The sequence below is a fragment of the Melospiza georgiana genome, chromosome 12, assembly GCF_028018845.1.
Source record: "Melospiza georgiana isolate bMelGeo1 chromosome 12, bMelGeo1.pri, whole genome shotgun sequence".
NCBI classification, from domain to species: Eukaryota; Metazoa; Chordata; class Aves; order Passeriformes; family Passerellidae; genus Melospiza; species Melospiza georgiana.
In genome coordinates, this window is record NC_080441.1 from 14,762,697 (window position 1) to 14,782,542 (window position 19,846).

Sequence of the window (19,846 nt, forward strand, 5' to 3'; positions counted from 1 at the left end):
CCTCCAGCAGACTTGCACAGGAATAGAAATTTGTCCCCTTCAAATATTGCCATGACAACTAAGAAGAATTCTCCCAAGCATTCCTACCATTCCTATCAAGTCCTGAAACAGCAAAGGGAAAAGGTGGGGATGATTGCATAACATGTGTCTACATAAGGCAAGGCTCAGGCATTCTATTTTCATTTTTTTTAAATGAGAGTATCAGTGGTCCAAGGCACTTCCCAAGGCAGGGAGTTGAATCACTTTCCACAGAAGGCATGAGACAGAGGGCTGGTGGCTGAAGCACTGACACACTTCTGCACAGTGAGCTTAGCTGGCCAGAAGCTATTTCAAGCGAAGCCACGTTTGGCCATCACCAAAAGTTGCAAAGAGAATTCCTCTGGGGAATAATTAATCAGCCTTGGTAAACAAATAAAGCCAGGCTGATCGTGTGAGCCTGCAGAGGGAATGCAGAGTAGTGCTGAAGCCTTTGACCTCTGCTGTGTCTCCACAGCCCTGAGAGCCTCTGCAGGACTGCTCCTCTGCCCAGCGCCAGCCTGAGCCCTGATGGCTCCCTGGAGGCTGCCCCTGCTCGTGGCTCTGCTGTGGGGCTGGCTGCTGGCCTCCTCCTCCTCCTCACCCAGCACAGGTAAAGGCCAGCAGGCTCTTGTGGCACTGCTTGGGTTCATTGGGACTTTGGGGCTTTGTCCTTCAGCCAGAGCTGCTCTTCTCTGTGTGTGCATTGCTGTGTGAGTGCTGGTTCATAAACGTGCAATCCATGGTGTGATTACGTTGTGTTTAGTGGCTATTTTCTGAGTGGATTTGACTGCCTTTGGTGTTTGATAGAGAGATATCAAATAGAAACACTGCTATAAATACTCCTGAGCATGGTCCCAGACAGACAGACAGTGCTGGTGTAAGAAACACAAGGCTTATTTGCACTTGGAGAGTAATGCTGCTAAGAGAGCACTGCTCTGCAAGCTGCCATTCATGGCCATGGCCCTTCAAGCCCTGCTGGCTCTTTTTTGCACCCAGAGAGATGCTGAGCAGGTCTGGCCCTCCCTGATGGAAGCAGAGCATGGTGCAGAGCTGAGAACATGCCCAGGAGGCCACTGAGAGGCTGCCTGTCCTGCCAGCCAGCAGGCACAGAAAGCTGCCACAACCCCTGTCAGAATGAATCAGGCAAGGCTCCATTTTCTTCATGTGGGAAAAGCCAAATCTTTATTCACATTATTTGTTTTATTCAGTTTTCACAGACCTCATGTGCAACATCTCTTGGCTGGTAGTTTTCTTACTACTCCATTTATTGGTCAGAAGGTGATTTGTGTGTACGTGCTAAGGTTCAGGTGTTTACATTTTTCTTTTGTGGGTTCTCATGGAACAGATCTAACGTTTATGCAGGTGGACTTATTTTTCACCCAAGAATAAGTTGTTATGTTAACAAACTATTCACACCAAGATTGTTTTCACACGGGAAGTTGCAAAGTACTAGCTGCACTTAGAAGAAATGACAGGCCAGCTATCAACCCTGACTTTATGAGGCTTTTCTTTTATAGTTCTTTTCCCTGTCTATGCCAAACCCCCTGCTGCCACTCTGAGCAAAGCCTGCTGCCTTTGAAATGGGCTCCAGAAAACATGAGTGGCACCTCCGCCTCTCTGAGCAGCACAGGGAAGGGCAGACAGGAGGGGACATTTGGGGACAGCTGGCAGGCTGCTGCTTTTCCACTGGCAAAATAGGTGGGAAATTGCAAACCCTACCTGCATCTCAGAGGGTGTGCTGTGGACAGAGGTGGTGAGGGGCAGCTGGGGACAGGCAGGGGTTTGTCACCTGTGAAAATCCCCCTGAAGTTCCCCTGACAGGGAGACTCCTAAAAAGTTCTGTGCCAGGATTGAGAAATGAAGGGGACTTTTGGTTTTGTCAGTCTTCAGGCTGTTGCTTATTTTTTCTCTTATCAACAGTTCTGCATGCCATTCCAGACAACACACAAAGAGAAAGGCTCCAAAAAAGTCACAAGGCACACAGGTTCAAGGTCTTTTAAAACTATTTAGTCCAATTAACTCTTAGAATGAATTTTATTTCTGCCTTTCTACCAATAATTAATTATTTGTCTGTTCACACAACATCTGCACTGGGGCTCTTTCTAACCAATCGCCCTGTGCCACCAACACTGCAGAAAACGGAGCAGATGAAGAAAAAGAAGGAAATCAGACAATGCCCAAAATCCTCCATCTTGTCTCCCATCTAACTCCAAACTAAAAACCCAAAACTCTGAGGTTTTCACCCTGTAATGAACTACACCACCATCTATTTCACACACTCATAGATTCCAGTTCATCCCAAAGCCTTGGGAGCTTTCTCCATGGGTGAAGGCTGAAAGCAGTGTTCTCCTGGGGGTCAGGGCTTCTCAGGACAGGCAGAGGAACATTCCCTGTGCCCTGGGTCCCAGCAGTCACCAGAGCAGGGGTGCTGGTGGCACTGAGGGCGGTGGCTGTCCCACAGCCAGCTCAGCATTGCCTGACTCACCTCCACAAACGTTCTCAGGGGGAGAAGCTGTCGGTTTGGTTTTCTCCAAGAAACATCCAGGAGCAGCTCTCCTTCCAGACTGCATGATGAAATATTGCATTTCCAGTCCTGTGTTCAGTGTGAGTGATGGGGATGTGAGTGAGACTGGTAATGTGTTATTGTGAAAATGAGAAACTGCGGGAGGCAGTGCTGACATTTAAAAACAATAAAATCCCAGAATGCAAGCACCATCCCAAAGAGAAGCTTTTTTGTTCCCTCTGAAATCCAGTCAATTTTTTTTGCAAGAATTGCTGTTTACAATTACAATTGTTTTTAAAAAACTTGTTTTGCTTAAGCTCAAGATATAAATAAATTTCAGAGTATTCTCCTACCCAGACAGAAATTCCAGTTCTGACCAATCTAAGCCCCTCTTGACAGCTTATCATGACAAAGCCTAGCAGCTTTTTTCTTCCTTGTTTTTTTCCTTGTGAGGTTCAGCATTTATACACTCAGGAGGAGCCTCCCAAGCCCTTGGTCCAGTATCGTCCTAAATGCATCTCCTACTTCACCATCTAATGTAGTAACAAATCTCCCATGGATCTTCACATTCTGGGAACAGTGGGATTTTCAAACTGCTGCCTGGAATGTGTTTTATTTGGGAAAATTCCTGTGGAAGAAACAAATCCTCCAGCAATATACCCTGCAAACTTTCCAGGGAGCACATTAAAGCTGGATTTATGTCACCATCTTCCACAGAAAAATATCCTTATGGTCTGCTTTCACAATGGATTCATTAAAAGAATAAAAGGGAAACAATGGTGTAAATCCTGATGAAGACGTGAAAAAGGTGTTAGAGAAGTGATCTGGGGGCCAGATTCAAAGGGAGAATGGTGGTAATTCTGGACTGGCACTGCCAAATTCCTGTGAAATAAAGTGTATCATGCAATGAGTATATAGAAACAAAATGGATAATCTCACCTGTAGATAGTGGAGAAAAATGACCTTTGATGTTGACAAAAATTGGCTTTGTTTCAGCTACTAAAACTGAGCAACCAAACAGTTTTTGTCATGTGAATGACAACTCCATATAGAGCTGGACCTTTAGGACATGTCTTAGGATGGAATTCATCCACACTTCCTTATTTATTGGCACATACCAGCACCTTGAAATACCTTTATAGAAGCCAGATCAGCTGTAAAGGCACATTTTTGTGTAGCTAATAGATGTCCAAAATAAGAATTATTCTAATTCTCTGCTTTTTACCTTTTTCCCCTGTTTTTTCCCCCCAATAATCTTTAATATACTTGAAAGGAATATTTAAAGCAATATGGGTGATTTGTGTCTATTAAGGCAAAGGAATATAAATCCCCCTGACAGCACACTTTGATCTGCCATCCTGTGTTGGTGGATGTGCTGAACACAATGTTTGCAGAGATAAGTGTCCTGAAGGTTGGTAAATACCAGGGGTTGAAGGTAAGCAAATGCAGCACATGAAAGGTCATCCCAGGGCAGCAGTTTTGCTTAAAACATCTTGAAAAAGGGTGTGAAACAGTGGCCTTCTGTGTGCCTTTTCGATGATCCTTGAGTGCTCTCTCTGAGCACCAGCAAAAACTGGTTTTTGGTGGGCAGGGCAGAGCTCATGTGTGTTTGTTGAACAGCCAGGGCTGCAGCACTTCACATCCAGCAGCTGCATTTCAACAATTCATAGCAAAGCATCACGCTGATGTTTCATGGCTGCTTTGGGGTTGTTTTCTCCACTTGGACTCTGTGTTTCACCCTCTGCTTTGTCTTTAATGCAGTTGCTCCCCCACAAGACCTGCAGATCACTGACCCCGGGCTCCTGGGCTCCCTGGATGTGGAGTGGAAGCCTCCTCCCCACGCCCAGACCTTGCAGGAGTGCACAGTAAAATACAAGCTTGAATATCACAGCACTGGGGATAGAGACTGGAAGGTAAGGCACAGCATGGATTACTCCTCCCAAACCAGGGCTGTTCTGCCTTTCCTTCCTGCACAGATTTATGTCTGCATTTTGAGCAGGAGTGGAACCAAAGCTGTTCCAGTTTTCCATGAGAAACCAGACTGGTTCAGTGGTTTGAATGGGAATGTGCTTTGAAATGTAACAGCAGCAGCAGCCAGGGAAGGGGTTCTTTCTGTCACAGGGCTGGGTGTTTGCTGCCCAGAATAATAACATTCCTCACTGTAAAAGGAAAAAATATTTACAGTTTTCTAAAGCATCTTTATGGGGCTTGAGCTGAAACAGATCCTTAGGGATGCAGAGTGATGAATAAATAAAAGTTAGATTTCATTAATTATCCTAATGCTCTAAAATTCCCTCTATCCAGAACTGTGTTTCTAATTGCAATTTACTTCTCTCCTTTAGATGTGGTTGACTCTAACTCAGCTCTTTGATAAAATTGTCAGTCATCTCTCATTGATGGGTAGCAGGGCAGCAGCAGGCACAGCACAGGAAGGGCTGTTGGAATTTGTTTTGTGAGTGCTTAGAAGATGAAAGCTGCTGCAGGGTTGGGAAGGTAAATGGAACGAGGAGAGGAGAAACCCAGCAGTGGGGGCTGTTTGGTTGGCACAAGGTACTGAGGAACACATGAAAAATATGCTGAGGATCTCCCTCAACAACCCAAAACACAGATTGAAATCCTGAAAGAAAAAGGGACTTTTTTGCACAATCCTAAAGCAAGAGAGCTAGAGGGCTTGCCAGCTCAAGAGCCAGGGAGAGAGAAGGAGCAGTCAGTCAGGCTGGCAGTGCTGGAACAGGTCACTGCTTCACCTGCCTGGGCAGCAAAGCCAGGGCTGCTGGGCTGTGCTGAGCCCCACAGAAATGGAGTCAGGCTCACCCCAGAGGAGCCTGCAGAGGGGAAAATCCTGTTTCAGCTATGGACTGCAATTGCAAGGGCATGGAAAGGGGCTCCTGGACCTGGTGCTGGTCACAATGCACCTCATGCTCCCAGCTGTGCAGCAGTGCAGAGCTCTCCAGGATGATTTTAACTGTAATTTAAAGGAAAACCATATGCAGTTTCAAAAAAAAAAAAAAAAAAAAAAAAAAAAAAAAAAAATCTGAATTCCTTTAGTTAGGAGTAATAAAAGCTTCTTATATGAGGCAGATGTACAGACTAGAGCAAAATCACCTCTGACACCTTGCCAAAATGTTGACCTCAGATAAGGTCACAAAGAACAGTCAGGCTGAAGAGAATCCATTGGACATCAGCAGAAGATGATCAATGACAACATCACTGGTATCTGTTAGAAATACCTGGCTCACCAGAGCTCTCACACCTGGGGAGTGCTGAGGGCACTGTGGGCTGTGCCACTGCGGTTCCCACTGCATTTTATGGCACAGATGCATTTAGGGCACATTACCTCTGTCCTACATGAGCTAACACAACACTTTGTCTCATCATTTATCAACTTTGTTGTCCTCGCATAAAGTGAAGGGGAGTAAGTCTGAGGGGAAAAAAACCAGAAAATCCTCAAAGGGGGTGCTCAGAAAGTCCCCCAAAGGGCAAGCCATGCAGCACACGGTGGGTGAGGCAGTGCTGCTCTGCCTGGCTGCTGGTTCACCCTTTCAGGGGCTGCTTGCACTTCCCACAGGAACCAGCCTTACAAGACTCATTGTTCTTTCTGTTTCTCATTATTTCACACCATAAAAAATTGCCTTTAATGTGGGTTTGTGGTGGTATCCTCCTCAGGCTGTGCTCCTTGCTGCTGGGGTCCCATTGATCAGCCTGCTCTGCCCTGTCCTGGCTGGGTCCTGTGGGGTGAGGGGGCTCACAGCCAGCAAGGCTGGGCACAGCCTTGAATTATTGCTGGAGGAGCCCTGGGCAAGTGAGGCAGGACAGAATTATAAAGAGACAATAAAGCACACAAATTTGCAGCTGGAGCAAGAGCAAGGGTACCTAATTCTGCAGCCCACTTAGTGACAGAAGAGGTGCTTAAAAAAAAATCTGTCTTTCAACCAGGTTATTTTTACTAGGAAGCTAAAACTCAGAGTTGGATTTGACCTCAGCAGGACTGCTGAAGTGAGGCTGCAGACACTGCTCAAAGGAAGGTGCACAGGTGACGTGGAGGTGCAGAGTGACTGGATTTATGCAACCTTTCAGATCCCACCACAAGGTCAGGAGCAGCCTGTGGCACCTGCTGCAGTTGGGTGCTTTGCATGAGCCTGTTGCATGAGCCAGTGCTGGCTGGAGGGTTCCTGGATGGATAAGTTATTGCAGGGTTTGCTGATGTTTAAGACACTAGAGCAGCTCTGCTACCAAAGGCTGTGCTCGTGGTCACTGGATACCTGGGGCTTGTTTCCCTCTGCCCATGCCTGAGCTCGGCTCAGCTGCCCTGCAAGAGCTCCACTGCTGAGTGAAAAGGTCAGTTTAGCATCTTTCTGCTCCAAGGTGGACTGGCTTTTATGAGAAACAGAGCACTTGGCAGTAAAACTAATAATTCTGACTGCCTGCCTTTTCTTTTTTCCTTTCTTTATATTTTTTTATCTTTCAACTGCAGCACACAGTTGTTCAAAGGCATAAAACTGTGGTTTTGCTGCACACTGCTAAATAGTGGTTATTTCCTTCTCATTTGACAGGAAAACTTGAATCAGAGGTCCAGAATTTCAAGTGCATCTATCATGACTGGGAATACCTGAAGTGCACCTGGCAGCCCGGTCTCCTCACACCTCGTGGTGCACATTATGGGCTCTATTATTGGTATGTAACAGCCAAACAGGAAAACAGCCAGGCAGCAATCAAGTGAGCCACTCAGAGTGCAAAAATGCCACAGGAAATATGTTTCTATAGCTGGCAGTGCTATTGCCCAGTTCACCCAGAACGAGCCAAAATAATGTCCCAAGCAACACATGGCTTCTGGCAAGAAAACACCAAATCCTTTCTTACTTTCTTAAATCAGGCCCATGCTGATCTTTGCCAGGAAATGTCTTCTCTCTTCCTCCTTTCCTTTTATTCATCCCCAGGAGGTGTTTTCTGCATGTTGTCCACCATAAAGACTTGTGTTTTCTCTTTGCTAAACACACCTGGGTAGTTCTGGCTGCACATTTCCCATGATCACAGTGCATATATCTCAATTGGACAGGATTTAGCACAAGGCTACCGAGCTCAGTGAACCTTAGACACAGAGTGGAGCTTCTCAGCAACTCAGAGCTTTAGTGTTCAAATATATTTCCATAGCCTCAGCACATCCCATACAAGCAAACACGCTGCCACAAGGTAATAATAATAATAATACATAATTCTCAGCTGTTTGTTTTAAACTGGTGCCTAAATTCTGTTCTGCAGGAAAAACACAGCCAGAATTAGTGGTTTGGGACAAAGTAAATACTGTATTTGTGCTTCAGCTCCTATGATATTTTGGAAAGGATGACTTAGGCTGGGTTTCGTGCCACTGGGCTATGTGGACAAAAGCATAGCTGCATTTTAAAGAGCTTCCATGGAGTTCTTGGAAATAGTCTGCAAAGGAGAAGCACCAATTAAAAACCATTTTGCTAACTGCAAAGATCTGCTTGAAGGAAACCATGGAAATGCATGATTCATGCCTTAAAGGAAAACAAACACTAAAAAACCCAACCTTGAGTCAATTGCCTTCAATAAAACCAGGCATTTGGATCTGGGTCCCATTTTATCACAAGATTGGGTGGACACCACGGCATCCTTTGATCCCTGTGAGCAAATTTTTATAGTACTAGAACATGAAGTTTTTCCCCCAAACATAATGTGCTGTGCAAGGAGACTTTCATTAGGTCTGGAGTACAGGGGCCAAATTCAGCCCTGTTGTGAGGGCACAGAGCAGCAGGAATCTTGAAAGACAATATGAGACACCAGTCAGTGTTTCCAGGATGCAGCCAGCAGCTCAGCTTTGGGGAGTGGCCCCCAAAGGCAGGAGGGACAGGGCTGTGGCTGCACATCAAGTAACAAACAGCAAAACCTGAGTTTCCACATGCCCATGGAGAGCCATGGGAACCACCTGCAGTCAGCCAGAGCAGCCAGCAGCACTCAGGCACACATCCCCTGCCTAAAGACACTTCAATTTGGTTTGGGAGGGTTTCTGCAACTCCAGAGTCCGTGGCTGATGGTGCAGGAAGGGCCCTAGAGGAGCAGGACTGTCTCCATGAATAGAGGCCAGATCTTTCCCCAGCTCCAGTCACACAGTGGCACCTCTTGTGCTCCAGGAATGGGCTTGGGGAGAGCCTGGCACAGCCTAAAAACCAACCTGAGAAGCTGTCTGTGCATGGTAATTTGGTTTTTTTCTCTTCTCCACACTTGTGCCATAGTAGGAGTGCAGGTGACTGACCCACAGCACTGTGCTTATGACAAAGGCTGGAATATGGGCAGTACTTGAGGTCCAATCTCATAAAAACCATCTTACTAAGCAGTAATTTGCTTTGTTCTGCTTTCTGTTTCCGTGCCAGGTACGAGGGGCTGGAGCAGACAACACAGTGTGCTCAGTACATCCAGGAGCAGGGGCTGAACCTGGGCTGTGTGCTGCACAACCTGAGCCAGGCAGAGTACCGGGATCTGCACATCTGCGTCAATGGCTCGGCAGCAGCCGCCCAGCTCCGGCCGCTGTACAGCACCCTGCGCCTGCACAACCTCGGTAAGGCTGCCAGGGCAGCAGCAGGGACCCTGCTGGCCAGCACACAGCCCGGGGCCACTGCCTGCATTAGGGTGCTCCATTCAATGTGTGCTTTTGGAGCCTGGGTGGTTGGAATGCGTGCATTTCCCCCAGGGAAGGGCTGTGGCATGTGCCAAGCAGGATTTCAGTTTCCAGGAGTGTTTGCAGGGAAGCATCACCACCCAGCATAGCCCTGGAGGTCCGTGGGTGCCTCCAAGTGCTGCATTTGGACAGCTCAGGACACAAATGGCCTGCTGGGCATGTGGCAGAGCAGCTGTGGGTGTTTGGCTCTAGCAGCACAGTCACAGAGATATCTTCATTTACTCCTGCTGGGATTGAAACCACTGCTGCACTCCTTGCAAGCACAGGAGAGCTCTTTGGGCTCTGCTGTTCAAACCAAGCTAAGGTCCGGGGTGAGCTGAGTGCCAGATGCGATGGGGTCTGTCAGAGATGGATTTCAAACCCGTGACAGACACGGAAAGGGAGCGGAGCACAGCATGATGTGCAAACATTACATGTACTCCGTGTTTATTACGGTGTATATTTATTAAACCATGCTGCTGCATTTGCCTACATGCCAGAAGGACAAATAGCCAATCATCCAGCTGAGCCACTGGGCTAACGAGCAGGATTTCTGAATTCAATTAGTGCTGCCACGTGCTTCGCGTGTGGCTCTGGGTCTGGGAGAGGAATCAGAACATTTTCTGGGAGGCAGAGCGGGCAGGGAACGCGCCGGGCAGGGAACGTGCCGGGCAGGGAACGCGCCGGGCAGGGAACGCGCCGGGCAGGGAACGTGCCGGGCAGGGAACGCGCCGGGCAGGGAACGCGCCGGGCAGGGAACGCGCCGGGCAGGGAACGTGCCGGGCAGGGAACGCGCCGGGCAGGGAACGTGCCGGGCAGGGAATGTGCCTGGCAGGGAACGCGCCGGGCAGGGAATGTGCCGGGCAGGGAATGTGCCGGGCAGGGAACGTGCCGGGCAGGGAATGTGCCGGGCAGGGAATGTGCCTGGCACCGCGCTCACACCCCGCGCCTCCAAACCCCTGCCCCGCAGCCCAGAGCAGGGACCCCGGCCAGGCTGTGTGCTAAGTTAAAATAAACAACACACCCTGCAAGCCTCGGTGACATCCTGTTCCTCCAGCGTGGTGGCTGAGAGCCAGGAGCGCTCAGAAATCCATTAGCGGGGACAGGGACAGAGGCAGGCGGGGATCAGCCTCAGCCTTTCGGCCAGGAGCTGTCCCAGCACCTCCTGGCCCTCTCTCTGTCTCTCTCCCCAGCACAGCCCCGGCCCCGTAGCAGCGGGAGCTCTCGGTGTCCGCAGCCCAGGAGCTGTCCCAGCACCCCTGACCCTCTCTCTGTCTCTCTCCCCAGCCCAGCCCTCGGCCCCGGAGCAGCTGCAGCTCTCGCTGTCCGCAGCCCAGGAGCTGAGGGCCGCCTGGAGCCCGCCGGGCGGGCGGGTGCCGCCGCACTGCCTGGAGTACGAGGTGCAGGTGGCCGAAGACGCGGCGGCCTGGGCGGTAGGGACAGCGCCGCGGTGTCCCAGGGACGGGAGGGGGTCGGGGAGCGCGGCCGAGCCGGCGGCGGGGGCACAGGCTGCGGCAGGGTGTGTGGGTTACCCCGCGGGGACCGCGGCTGCACCGCACACGCTCCTCCTTAACCCCCTGACCTGCAGCTGCAGCTCGGCTGGAGCAGGAACGGAGCCCAGCGGGAGGCTCCAAGAGAGCGTTTCCTCCTGCCTGCTATCTCAGAAATCTGCCCTCGAGGAAATTTAAAGGTCGCTACGGTTTGTTTCCCCGCATAGGGTGACATAACTTGGACCTATGAAACTGTAATTCTAATCTCTCAAAAGGAGTGGCCTGGGACAGAATATATATTTTATGCATGGTGATTTTTCCTTGTATGTTATCCAGGTTCAGTTTGGAGGCAAAACCAAAAAGGGCTAATTAATCATAGGGGACATCTCTTTTTAATTGCTGTATTCCACTCATGAGTCCTCTTAGGTAATTAAAAGAAAGATTCTATAAATTAACAGGCATAAATGGCAACGTACATGATGACACCTCCAAAAAGTATTTTCAGTAGATTTGTCTTCATAGTCATGTTATTTGCATTAGCTTGTACAAAACTATTGTGAAATCATTTAAAACTGCCAAAAGATAATCCAAAGGTTTACAGAGCCTGGAAAATGTGCAGGAACATCAGGCCACACCAGGCAAATTCTGGTGGTGGCACGCAATTCCTTGATATTTCTTTCTGTTTTGTTTCTCAGTTTGTTTCGACCCAAATGGAAACTGCTGTAACAATTTCCAGAGCAAACCAAAGCCATGTTTCATGTGTTCGTGTCAGGGGGAGAACAAACATTTTCTGTGCAGACCAAGGCTTCTGGAGTGAATGGACGCAGGACTGTTTCTCTGGTATGGAAGTCAAAATAAATTGTGTTTCTTTAATATGGCTTATAAAACCTGATTGGGTGCAGGTGCTGCCCTGGGGATCTGCTGGTGTCCAGCCCTGCAGGCGGACTGCTGGCTTAGTTCCACCTTCAACACAGTAATATATACCTGTAACAAACAAATAAATAAATAAAAAGGTGTAGGACAACATGGAAAAGGTGAGTTTGTGTCTGAACTCAAGCTTTGTAGGAGGTAATATAATCCATTTTACCATCTTCTTATTTCCTGCCCTTTATCTTTGCAGTGCCCAGAAAAGAGGACAAGCAGCTATTTATTCTCATTCCAGTAATCCTGAGTTTGTCAATTAGCCTCATAATATTTATGTTGATTGGCCAGTGCAAGAAAAGGTAAGCACCAAGGATGCCTGTCCGAGCAATGTGCTTTTTTGTCGGTGTCTGTAACTATTTATAACTACAGCTAGCTGTAACTGAAATATCACATTGAATGTCTAAGGGCCAAACATTAATAGATGCTCTAAGATTGGACAGCAAACAAGAGTTCATTTTCAGTAAACAACCCTTCTGAGTGTGTCTGTTTCTGATATGAAATGCCCCTACAGCAACCCATAAACTCACTGCAGAGACTCAAATACTGCTCATAAGAGCTCAGACTGCTTCTGTTAAATGCAGCAGTTGCTTGCATGCACAGCAGCATAAATAAAGCTATTATCATGCCCCAAACCACTCAAGAGCAGAGATTTGTCCTAGCTGTGTTATAGCAGTGCCATTTTAATGGGCTAAATCCTCATTCTTTTGGTACTCTCATCCCAGCTGTTTACATTCATGTCAGTGATGGCATGAGGGGAAAGCAGATGAGTAGATGAATTTGTCTGCTTTTACTGATGATAATTTCTTCAGGTCTGAGAGAACTGATGCCCCAGTACTGATAACTGTTTTCTTTTCCTGATGGCTATGTAGCATAACCAAGCAGAAAGCTTCTCTAATAAGCCTTTTAAGGCATCACTCATGAGGGAAAACTGGCTCTAGAAAGACCCTTGTGTGGTCCCCAGAGATGAACTGACACCTGTTTGCATTCCCAGAATCACACCCCTTCATCTTTGCTGTGCATCTGCCTTCCAAATGTTTTGGTTTGGGAAATTTGAACAAATTGTAGATGCTAGTGAGAAATCTGTGGAAAGCAAATGCTTCCTGCATTGCCACTGGGATGTGTGACGGGGACGCTGGAGCATGGCCTCAGCTCTGTGAGTGTTGGGAATAACAGCCTGTGTCCCTTTCAGATCCCCAGCAGGAAAGCCATTGCACACATCTGTGGGATTCTAACTGCCTGTGCCTGCTGCACTGCTGGTGTTTGGTGGGCTGCTCATGGAACCATCCCAAGGACAGCCCAGGAGCCCTGAGCTTTCTGCAGCCCACGTGGGTCTTCCCTGCCTGCTGCCACTTGTGGAGGCAGCTGCTGCAATCCCAGTCCTCAACAGGCCCAGGAAAACTGGAGGGGCTTGAACTGACTGCAGGAAAACTGGAAGAGATCTGACCTGCCTCTGAAGCAAAGGTGTTTCTGATACTGGGACAAGGGAGAAAAAGAGGCAGTGGAAACTGCCACGAATAAAGATAACATGTTCTTCTGTGGGCTTGTTTGGGTTTTTTCTTTTGTGAGGACTCCAGAAATCTGTCAGCAGGACACACACACTGCAGGGCAGCAGCTCACACACCATGCTACACGTGTGCAAATGCTACACGTGTGCAAACACCTGCATCCAGCCCCTGTGCCCACCTTGCTCTCACCAGGTCTTCCCTTTTCCCACTCAGCCTGCTGAGAGCACCTAAATGCTGAACAGGAGCTACCTGAGATATTCATTTCATCAGCTGAAAAGCTCATCTTCTGAAAAGCTCAGGTGCAGAGGCCGTGAGAGAAACTTTTCCTCTAAAGAGGCATGACCACAGCTACTGCAAGAGGATTCAGAGAAGTGAGGGTCTCTTCTTCTTGGGAATTTCTCTAGGAACTGGACATTGGCACCAGAGTTCAATGAAGCACACCTGATGTTTCTCATGTAGTCAGGTGATTAAATTGTTGACTGATTTTTAGGAATGATTCCCTATGATGATGATAGAAAAAAAAAAAAAAAACATTTAAAAAGCATCCACTGGATGAAATACCCTTTTCCAAGCCCATTCTGGGTTTTTTTTTGCTTGAAGAACTAACCAAGGCAAACACAGGGGTTTAGTGTGGTTTCATTTCATCAGAACAACCCTGAAAATGTATTTTCTTGAAGGAAATTCATTCAAACTGGGAATTTCTAATGAACAGTGGAAGCCCAGAGAGAAAATCAAGTTTGTGTCAATCAGTTATGTAAAGAGCCATACTAATCCAATCAGAAACAAAACAACACAGCAAGTGTTGTTGGATGCAAGCAGTTGGATGTCTTACACATCCAACTGCAAAATTATTCAATCACTATCAGCTGCTTCCACTGCTAAATGGGAAACAGCCCAGTGTAATTTGGGGAGCAACCTAAGGAGGAAAGAACCAGGAAAAAAAGGTCACTGCATGAACTGAAGCAGAAATGAAGTTTCATGGTTGCTGTAATTCTGCTGAGACACAATCTGCCCCTGCTGCCTCCTGGGCAGCCACCACAGGATGGCTTTACTTTGAAAAACACCTGTGAGCATGCACTGGGTGTGGATTTTCAGAATTGCCACCAGCCTCTGATGTTCTGCCAGACTCTTAAACTGTTAAAATATCTACTAAAAACATGTGAGTGCGTTGTGAATGTCCCCAAGGGAAGAAGTAGGGCAGGCAGCCAAGCCCAGCCTGCTGTCCTGGGTACATCTGGTGCAATCTCACCTACTTTACCAGGTGGGAATGCTGGGCAAGGCATTTGGATTGGGGCAAATACTGCAGCAGCCCCAACCTGCTGGATGGGTCTAAACTGGGCTAAAGGCTCTAGTCCAGTTTTCCCCAAAACAAAGTAAGAAGGGAAGAAGAATTAAAGTGCACGGGTGCAAGTAAGAGAGAGCAAAGGAAAGGCTGTTGTACCTCCACAGCTAGAACTCACCCCAAAAAAGATCAGAGCTATTTCAGTAACCACAGAATATAAAAGTTGGGCTGAAGCCTGCCTAGAAACCTGCCTAGTAACAGAGTGATAAATTAAGTACATCTACTTGTGGTATCTGTATGCTGCAGCTTCACAGGAGCATTTAGGTGAGGAAAGCTGGGCTTGGCCCCGATGCAGGGCTCCCTGCTACCCAGACTCATCCCTGCAGAGGGTCCTCACTGCAGCAGCACCAGAACACCTCCCTCCTGCTTTCTCACAGAGTCACATCTGCCTCATTTGCAAAATCCAGCCCTGATAGATGGCACTTGCCTTCCTAACACCCTGAACCTCGCTAGAATTTCAGTAGTGATTTTTTTATCCTGTGTTTATAGAATTACACCAAAGTATTTCTTTCACACAGTTGTCTCATGAGAGTGTTTTAATTCATTTGCTGTAGTTCCATAATTAATATTTTTAGTAAAGCACTTTCAGAATCCCTCCTTTGGCATGCTCTGCTCTTATTGTTCCCAGCTCATGTCTGGGTTCCACGTATTTTTACCAACTAAGATCCACATGTTGGTGAGACATGTCTTTGTCTTTGCATACCCATGAGTTTAGAGTCTTCTTTCTGTCTTTGACTGATAAAGTCTTAGAGCCATTTGTCGAAGAATAAACCCAACTTTTCCTACCCAGGTTTTTTCTCCCTAGAGAATGTCAATACTTGTCACACATACAAAAGCACGATCCTGTGCATGCTGAAGGGAAATGCAAAATCCTTTTAGTCTGTCATATTCTAGCTGCTTTTGGGAAGTAGCAAAACAGGGAAGAGGAACGCCAAGGTCTTTGAACTCAAAACTCACCCTTCTTCTCTCACTGAGGTGTATTTTCAAGCTGCCAGCAAGAGAATAATTTGAAAATCAGCTTACATTCTGTTTCCTCATATCCATAATATATTTTAATTTTTCTGAGTGGCCTCTCAGCACAAGTGTTTCAACCACTCTAACTTGACACAAAGCAAGGCTGACATAGGAACACAGGAATTGATACCTGAACATGAGGAACTTTACTGTGAAGGAAACAGAGCACTGGAACAGGCTGCCCAGAGAGGTTGTGGAGTCTCCTCTGGAGGTATTAAAAAGCTGTCTGGACACAATCCTGACTAAAGAGCACTTGGGGACCTTGCTTGAGAGGGGTTTGAACAAGATGAGCTCCAGTTCCCTTACAGACTTGCCCATTCTGTGATCTCTCAGGAACTCTTTACTCCTCCTGCACTCGAGGAATGAAAAGGTGGGTGTTGGATCTCACCGGCTGAGGCATCTCTGCTGAAATTTTCCATCTTGTACAGGTGCTAGAAATCCCATGGCCACTGGGTGTCAGCCTCTGTGCTTGGATGCAGAGGACATGGAAAGCAGGTGCAGCATCGTGCCGCCAGAATTTGGTATTTAGTGCACGAAAATGAAACAGAAGGGATAATGTGTCTGTCACCATAAGGAGCAGGAGCCTTGTTCTTTCTGTCCTGAGAAGCAGAGAAGTGTCACAGTTTTGCTCCATCATTCAGCTCTGGTGTGACCGAGGGGTAGCCTCACCTTGTGCCTCGTGCCCACAGCCCAGTGCTGCTCCTCTGACCAGATCTGGGTCCCCCAGGGCATGTACCAGCCAAAACCAGCCCCTGCCACTGCCCTCCCCCATGCCCATGCCACTGAGCACCCACAGAAAGGTCCCATCAGCCCAAACTGGTCTGACTGTGCCCTGCTGTGTGTCCCTGCCTCACTGGCAGCAGCTCCTGCACCCCTGAGCCCCCATGGAGCTCAGCAGCCACCCCTGAGCCACTGCAGGCACCTTGGAAGGACAACATGGCCCTTCAGCTGCAGCTTCTCCTGCAGCTTCTCCATGCCAAGGCCTTGGGACTGCAGCAGCTAATGATTTCATCTGAAATCTAAAGAGCTTCACAGACCATGGCAGGTTTGCAGCTCACTGCCTCGTGTGGCATTTGTACATTTGAGAACATTGTCACCCTCTTTATTTCTATGTAGAAGCTAAATTTTCTCAGGAGGGTCTCTGGTTTTCACAGCTTCAAGGCAAGCAAATACAGCTGATGCATATGCTTGACAGAACAATTTGAGGCAACATATTGTGGCTGAGCTGTCTGAACAGCTGAAATGGCTCTGCAAACTGTCTGTGTCAAGATACCCTTCCCAGAGCACAGAGAGATAAAACAACCAGCTGAAAAATGACACACCACAAGGCTTAGCCCCAAATTGAGGATTCACGTCCCTGCTGCCATCCTGGGCTGCTTGCCTCCTGTGTGGATCTGCATCCAGACACAACACAGGACTGCTACATCCAGGAAATAAAATGCCATTTCAGCAAGTCCCACACCATCAGACAAATTACAAAAAAAAAAGGATATAATTGAAAAATATTAAAAGTGGCTTTGATATTTCCTTTCTTGATGAGTCTACTCAGGAAACAATCTCAGTGTTTGAGCGTGTCTCAGCCCAGGGAGGGCTGGGTGTGGGTGCTTCCTTAGGCTGGGAGGAGGGATGAGCACGGTGGCAGTGCTGCTGTGGCCCCCAGTGGTGCCTGCACTCATGTGGGACAGCAAGGACAGCCTGCACAGCACCTCTGACTTCTCTGAGAGGCCACATGAGGTTGCACTGCCTTGCCTTTGATGGAAGCTGTGAAAGGTTCCTGCAGCTGCAGTGACGGGGTTTGAGCCATGGCCACCAGTGATCATCCCCAAAGGATGGGTTTTGTTTCCTTGCCTGGGAAGCTGTGAATGGAGGTGACAAAGGCTTGTGACACCTTTGGTGTGCTTGGAGGTCACACCTTTTGTGCGCTCGCAAGTCTCACCTCACCCAAGCACCAGCGACTTGCAGGAGTTATTTTCATTTGGGAAAAAGAAGTACTTAATATCAGGGGGTTTTTGCAAACCAAAGAACATGTTCCTTTGATGTTATCTAGCTATTATTGGGATTTAAAAACAAACAAAGAGTGGCAGAACACTCTTCACTGGAATTGATGCAGTAATGGAGAAAACATGCACAGCAAAGAGACACACAGAGCCTGACATCCCTAGGGGTTAGAGCCTCCCTCCAAGGCTGCTCTTGGCCATGTCACCCATCCCAGGCACCCTCCCTGCATGGCCATGGCACGCTGGTGAGAGCAAGCAGATGCCAACAGCGTGTTAAACCACTCAGAGCAACAGCTGTCTTGCAGGAGACACAAACTGCAGCAGCACACACAGATGTGAAGCTGCTCTAAACATTAACAAATGCAACCAGGCAGTGGTACCCAAACATCCTTTGTACACCCACAGGGTCTGACTGCAGAGCCAGGGCTGCCCAGGGAGCCCTGGTGCCACCAAGAGGTCCCACCTGATGCATGAAGCCCAGAAGAGAATAGTCCTTGCCTTTTGCCTGATGATGTTCCAGCTCTTACCTGTTGAAATGGAAATATGTCCCAACCTTTGGGACTCTCAAATTGATCTTGGCTGGTAGCTGCCCAGAACTTTGTGCCCATGATGCCAATTTGTTTAGAAACACTCATGCTGAGAAAACAATAACCTTGTTGCCTGCCAGGTTCAGCAAAGTTCACTTTTAACAACAGAGAGCTTAAAAGGCCAACAGCACAATTTACTTCACTGAAGAAAAACCATAGAGTTCCTGGCTACAGCAACAAAGAAAAGTGTTTTTAAAAAGCCAGGCAGTGCAGGCACGAAGCAGGTTCAGCCCTGAGAGCTTCTCAGCAGTGTTTGCTCAACCACAGCAGCTGAAGGCAGCCCAAAAGGACATTACCTCAATGCTGTTGCTCTCCTGAGTAGACTCCAGCAACACCGAATGTCCATGGAAATGCTGTTGTGTAAACCAAACCATACTTCTGTGACTGCATGCAGCCAGGCTCAGGCTAGCTTGATTCTGGATGCTTCTGAGAATGCAAATGAAATATTGCTTCATAGAACTTGGGGCTGGCCCAGGGCTGGGAACATTCAGCCTTTGCCATTCCTTGACTTCATGCTGTCCTGCGTGTGGGAGTTGCACTGACTTGGCACGGCCTCTCCTGCCTTCCTCCAAAATTGGAGCATTTTTCGTGGCTTTGCTAGGACTTGGAAGGGCCATAGCCCAAAAATAGTGTCCTCCCTTTGGGATGTTTGTTCCTCCCACACTCTGGGAGGTGTCTCTGGGGCGGTGCTGCTGTGCAGATGGCTGGCTTGGTGCCTGAGCTCTGCCAAACCACAGGATGAGGACAAATGGGCTTACCTGGGCCCTCCTGCTGTTCCTGTGGGATAAATTCCTGTGTGAATGCAAGACCTGAGCCCTCAACAAGCATTTCAGCTCCTGTTACTGTGCCTCACCAGGAAATGCAGTCCCAATGGGAATACCCCGCTTGTTGGCAGCCTGCTTCTAATTCCTACTTTATTTCCACCCTTTCTGTATATCAACGCCTTCCTCTAGCCTAAATAGCTCCTCTCTCTCCCCTTATCTCCTGATGGAGACCTTTTTTCACCCCTCTTTGGCTGCTAGGAGGAAAAAACCAAGGTTTCTGCTCTCCTCTCATAAGAGGCCTGCCTGGCCTTGTGTCCCCACTTGGTGTTACCACCAGGGTGGTCAGGCCTGTGGACACACAGTCCCACCTATTCTCTAAACAAACATGGCAACTGCCTACAGACCAACAGGGAACCACGTTCATTTACCCTCAAGGGGTAAAGGAAATCAACAACTCCTGCCCCTGGTGTGCTGCACAGTCAGAGCTCATCCCTGCACTTTGCTGAAGGCCAGCACGGCACAGCCTGGGCAGGATCTGAGCAGCTTTCTCCTCAGAACACCCAGAGAAGGTACGAGAGAGAGAGCAAATGCTCACTTGAGGGTTGTCCCACCCGTGCTCCAGCCTTGTGGTTGTGATGCCTCAGGGCTGAGCTTTTATATTTTTCAGGTTCTGTACTGTTTTAGTGTGTGGGTCTGGGCTTCATATGAGGGGATGGTGAGCTCTCTTCACAGAGCAGGGAGATAAAACAATTCCTGCTCCAGCTGGGAACCAAAGACAAATGATCCAAATCTCAGGCCCAAGAGTACAAACAACATGGGCTGAAGAGAGAAAAACAAGAAGGATGGGACTTCATAACCTAAAGCTGAAATTGGACAATTAACTCCAATATGCAAGTGGACCAAAACTTATAAAAGTGAGAGACCCCGTGACCAGTTGTCCATTTTGTGACCATTTTGGGTCCATCTTGGGTGTAGCCCTGGCCAGGCTCTTGCACTGCCCAAGGTGCATCCATTGAGGCCTTTTAATAA

General features: G+C 48.1%; 1 protein-coding gene across 1 annotated transcript; it reads left to right on the forward strand.

Moving 5' to 3' along the window:
* Positions 1-234: 234 nt before the first annotated feature.
* On the forward strand, positions 235-13,145 carry IL13RA2 (interleukin 13 receptor subunit alpha 2). Its single transcript, XM_058032645.1, has 9 exons — positions 235-628; positions 4,283-4,434; positions 6,458-6,611; positions 7,075-7,195; positions 8,911-9,095; positions 10,482-10,627; positions 11,380-11,524; positions 11,805-11,907; positions 12,798-13,145. The coding sequence occupies exons 1-9, from the start codon at positions 547-549 to the stop codon at positions 12,838-12,840; spliced, it is 1,131 nt and encodes a 376-aa protein (XP_057888628.1). The 5' UTR covers positions 235-546; the 3' UTR covers positions 12,841-13,145.
* The last annotated feature ends 6,701 nt before the right edge of the window (positions 13,146-19,846 follow it).

Coding starts and splice junctions, on each gene's coding strand:
- IL13RA2 (XM_058032645.1), top strand. CDS start 547: ATGGCTCCCTGGAGGCTGCCCCTGCTCGTGGCTCTGCTGTGGGGCTGG. Junction 4,435..6,457: donor CTGGGGATAGAGACTGGAAG/GTAAGGCACAGC, acceptor TCTTTCAACCAG/GTTATTTTTACTAGGAAGCT. Junction 7,196..8,910: donor CATTATGGGCTCTATTATTG/GTATGTAACAGC, acceptor TTTCCGTGCCAG/GTACGAGGGGCTGGAGCAGA.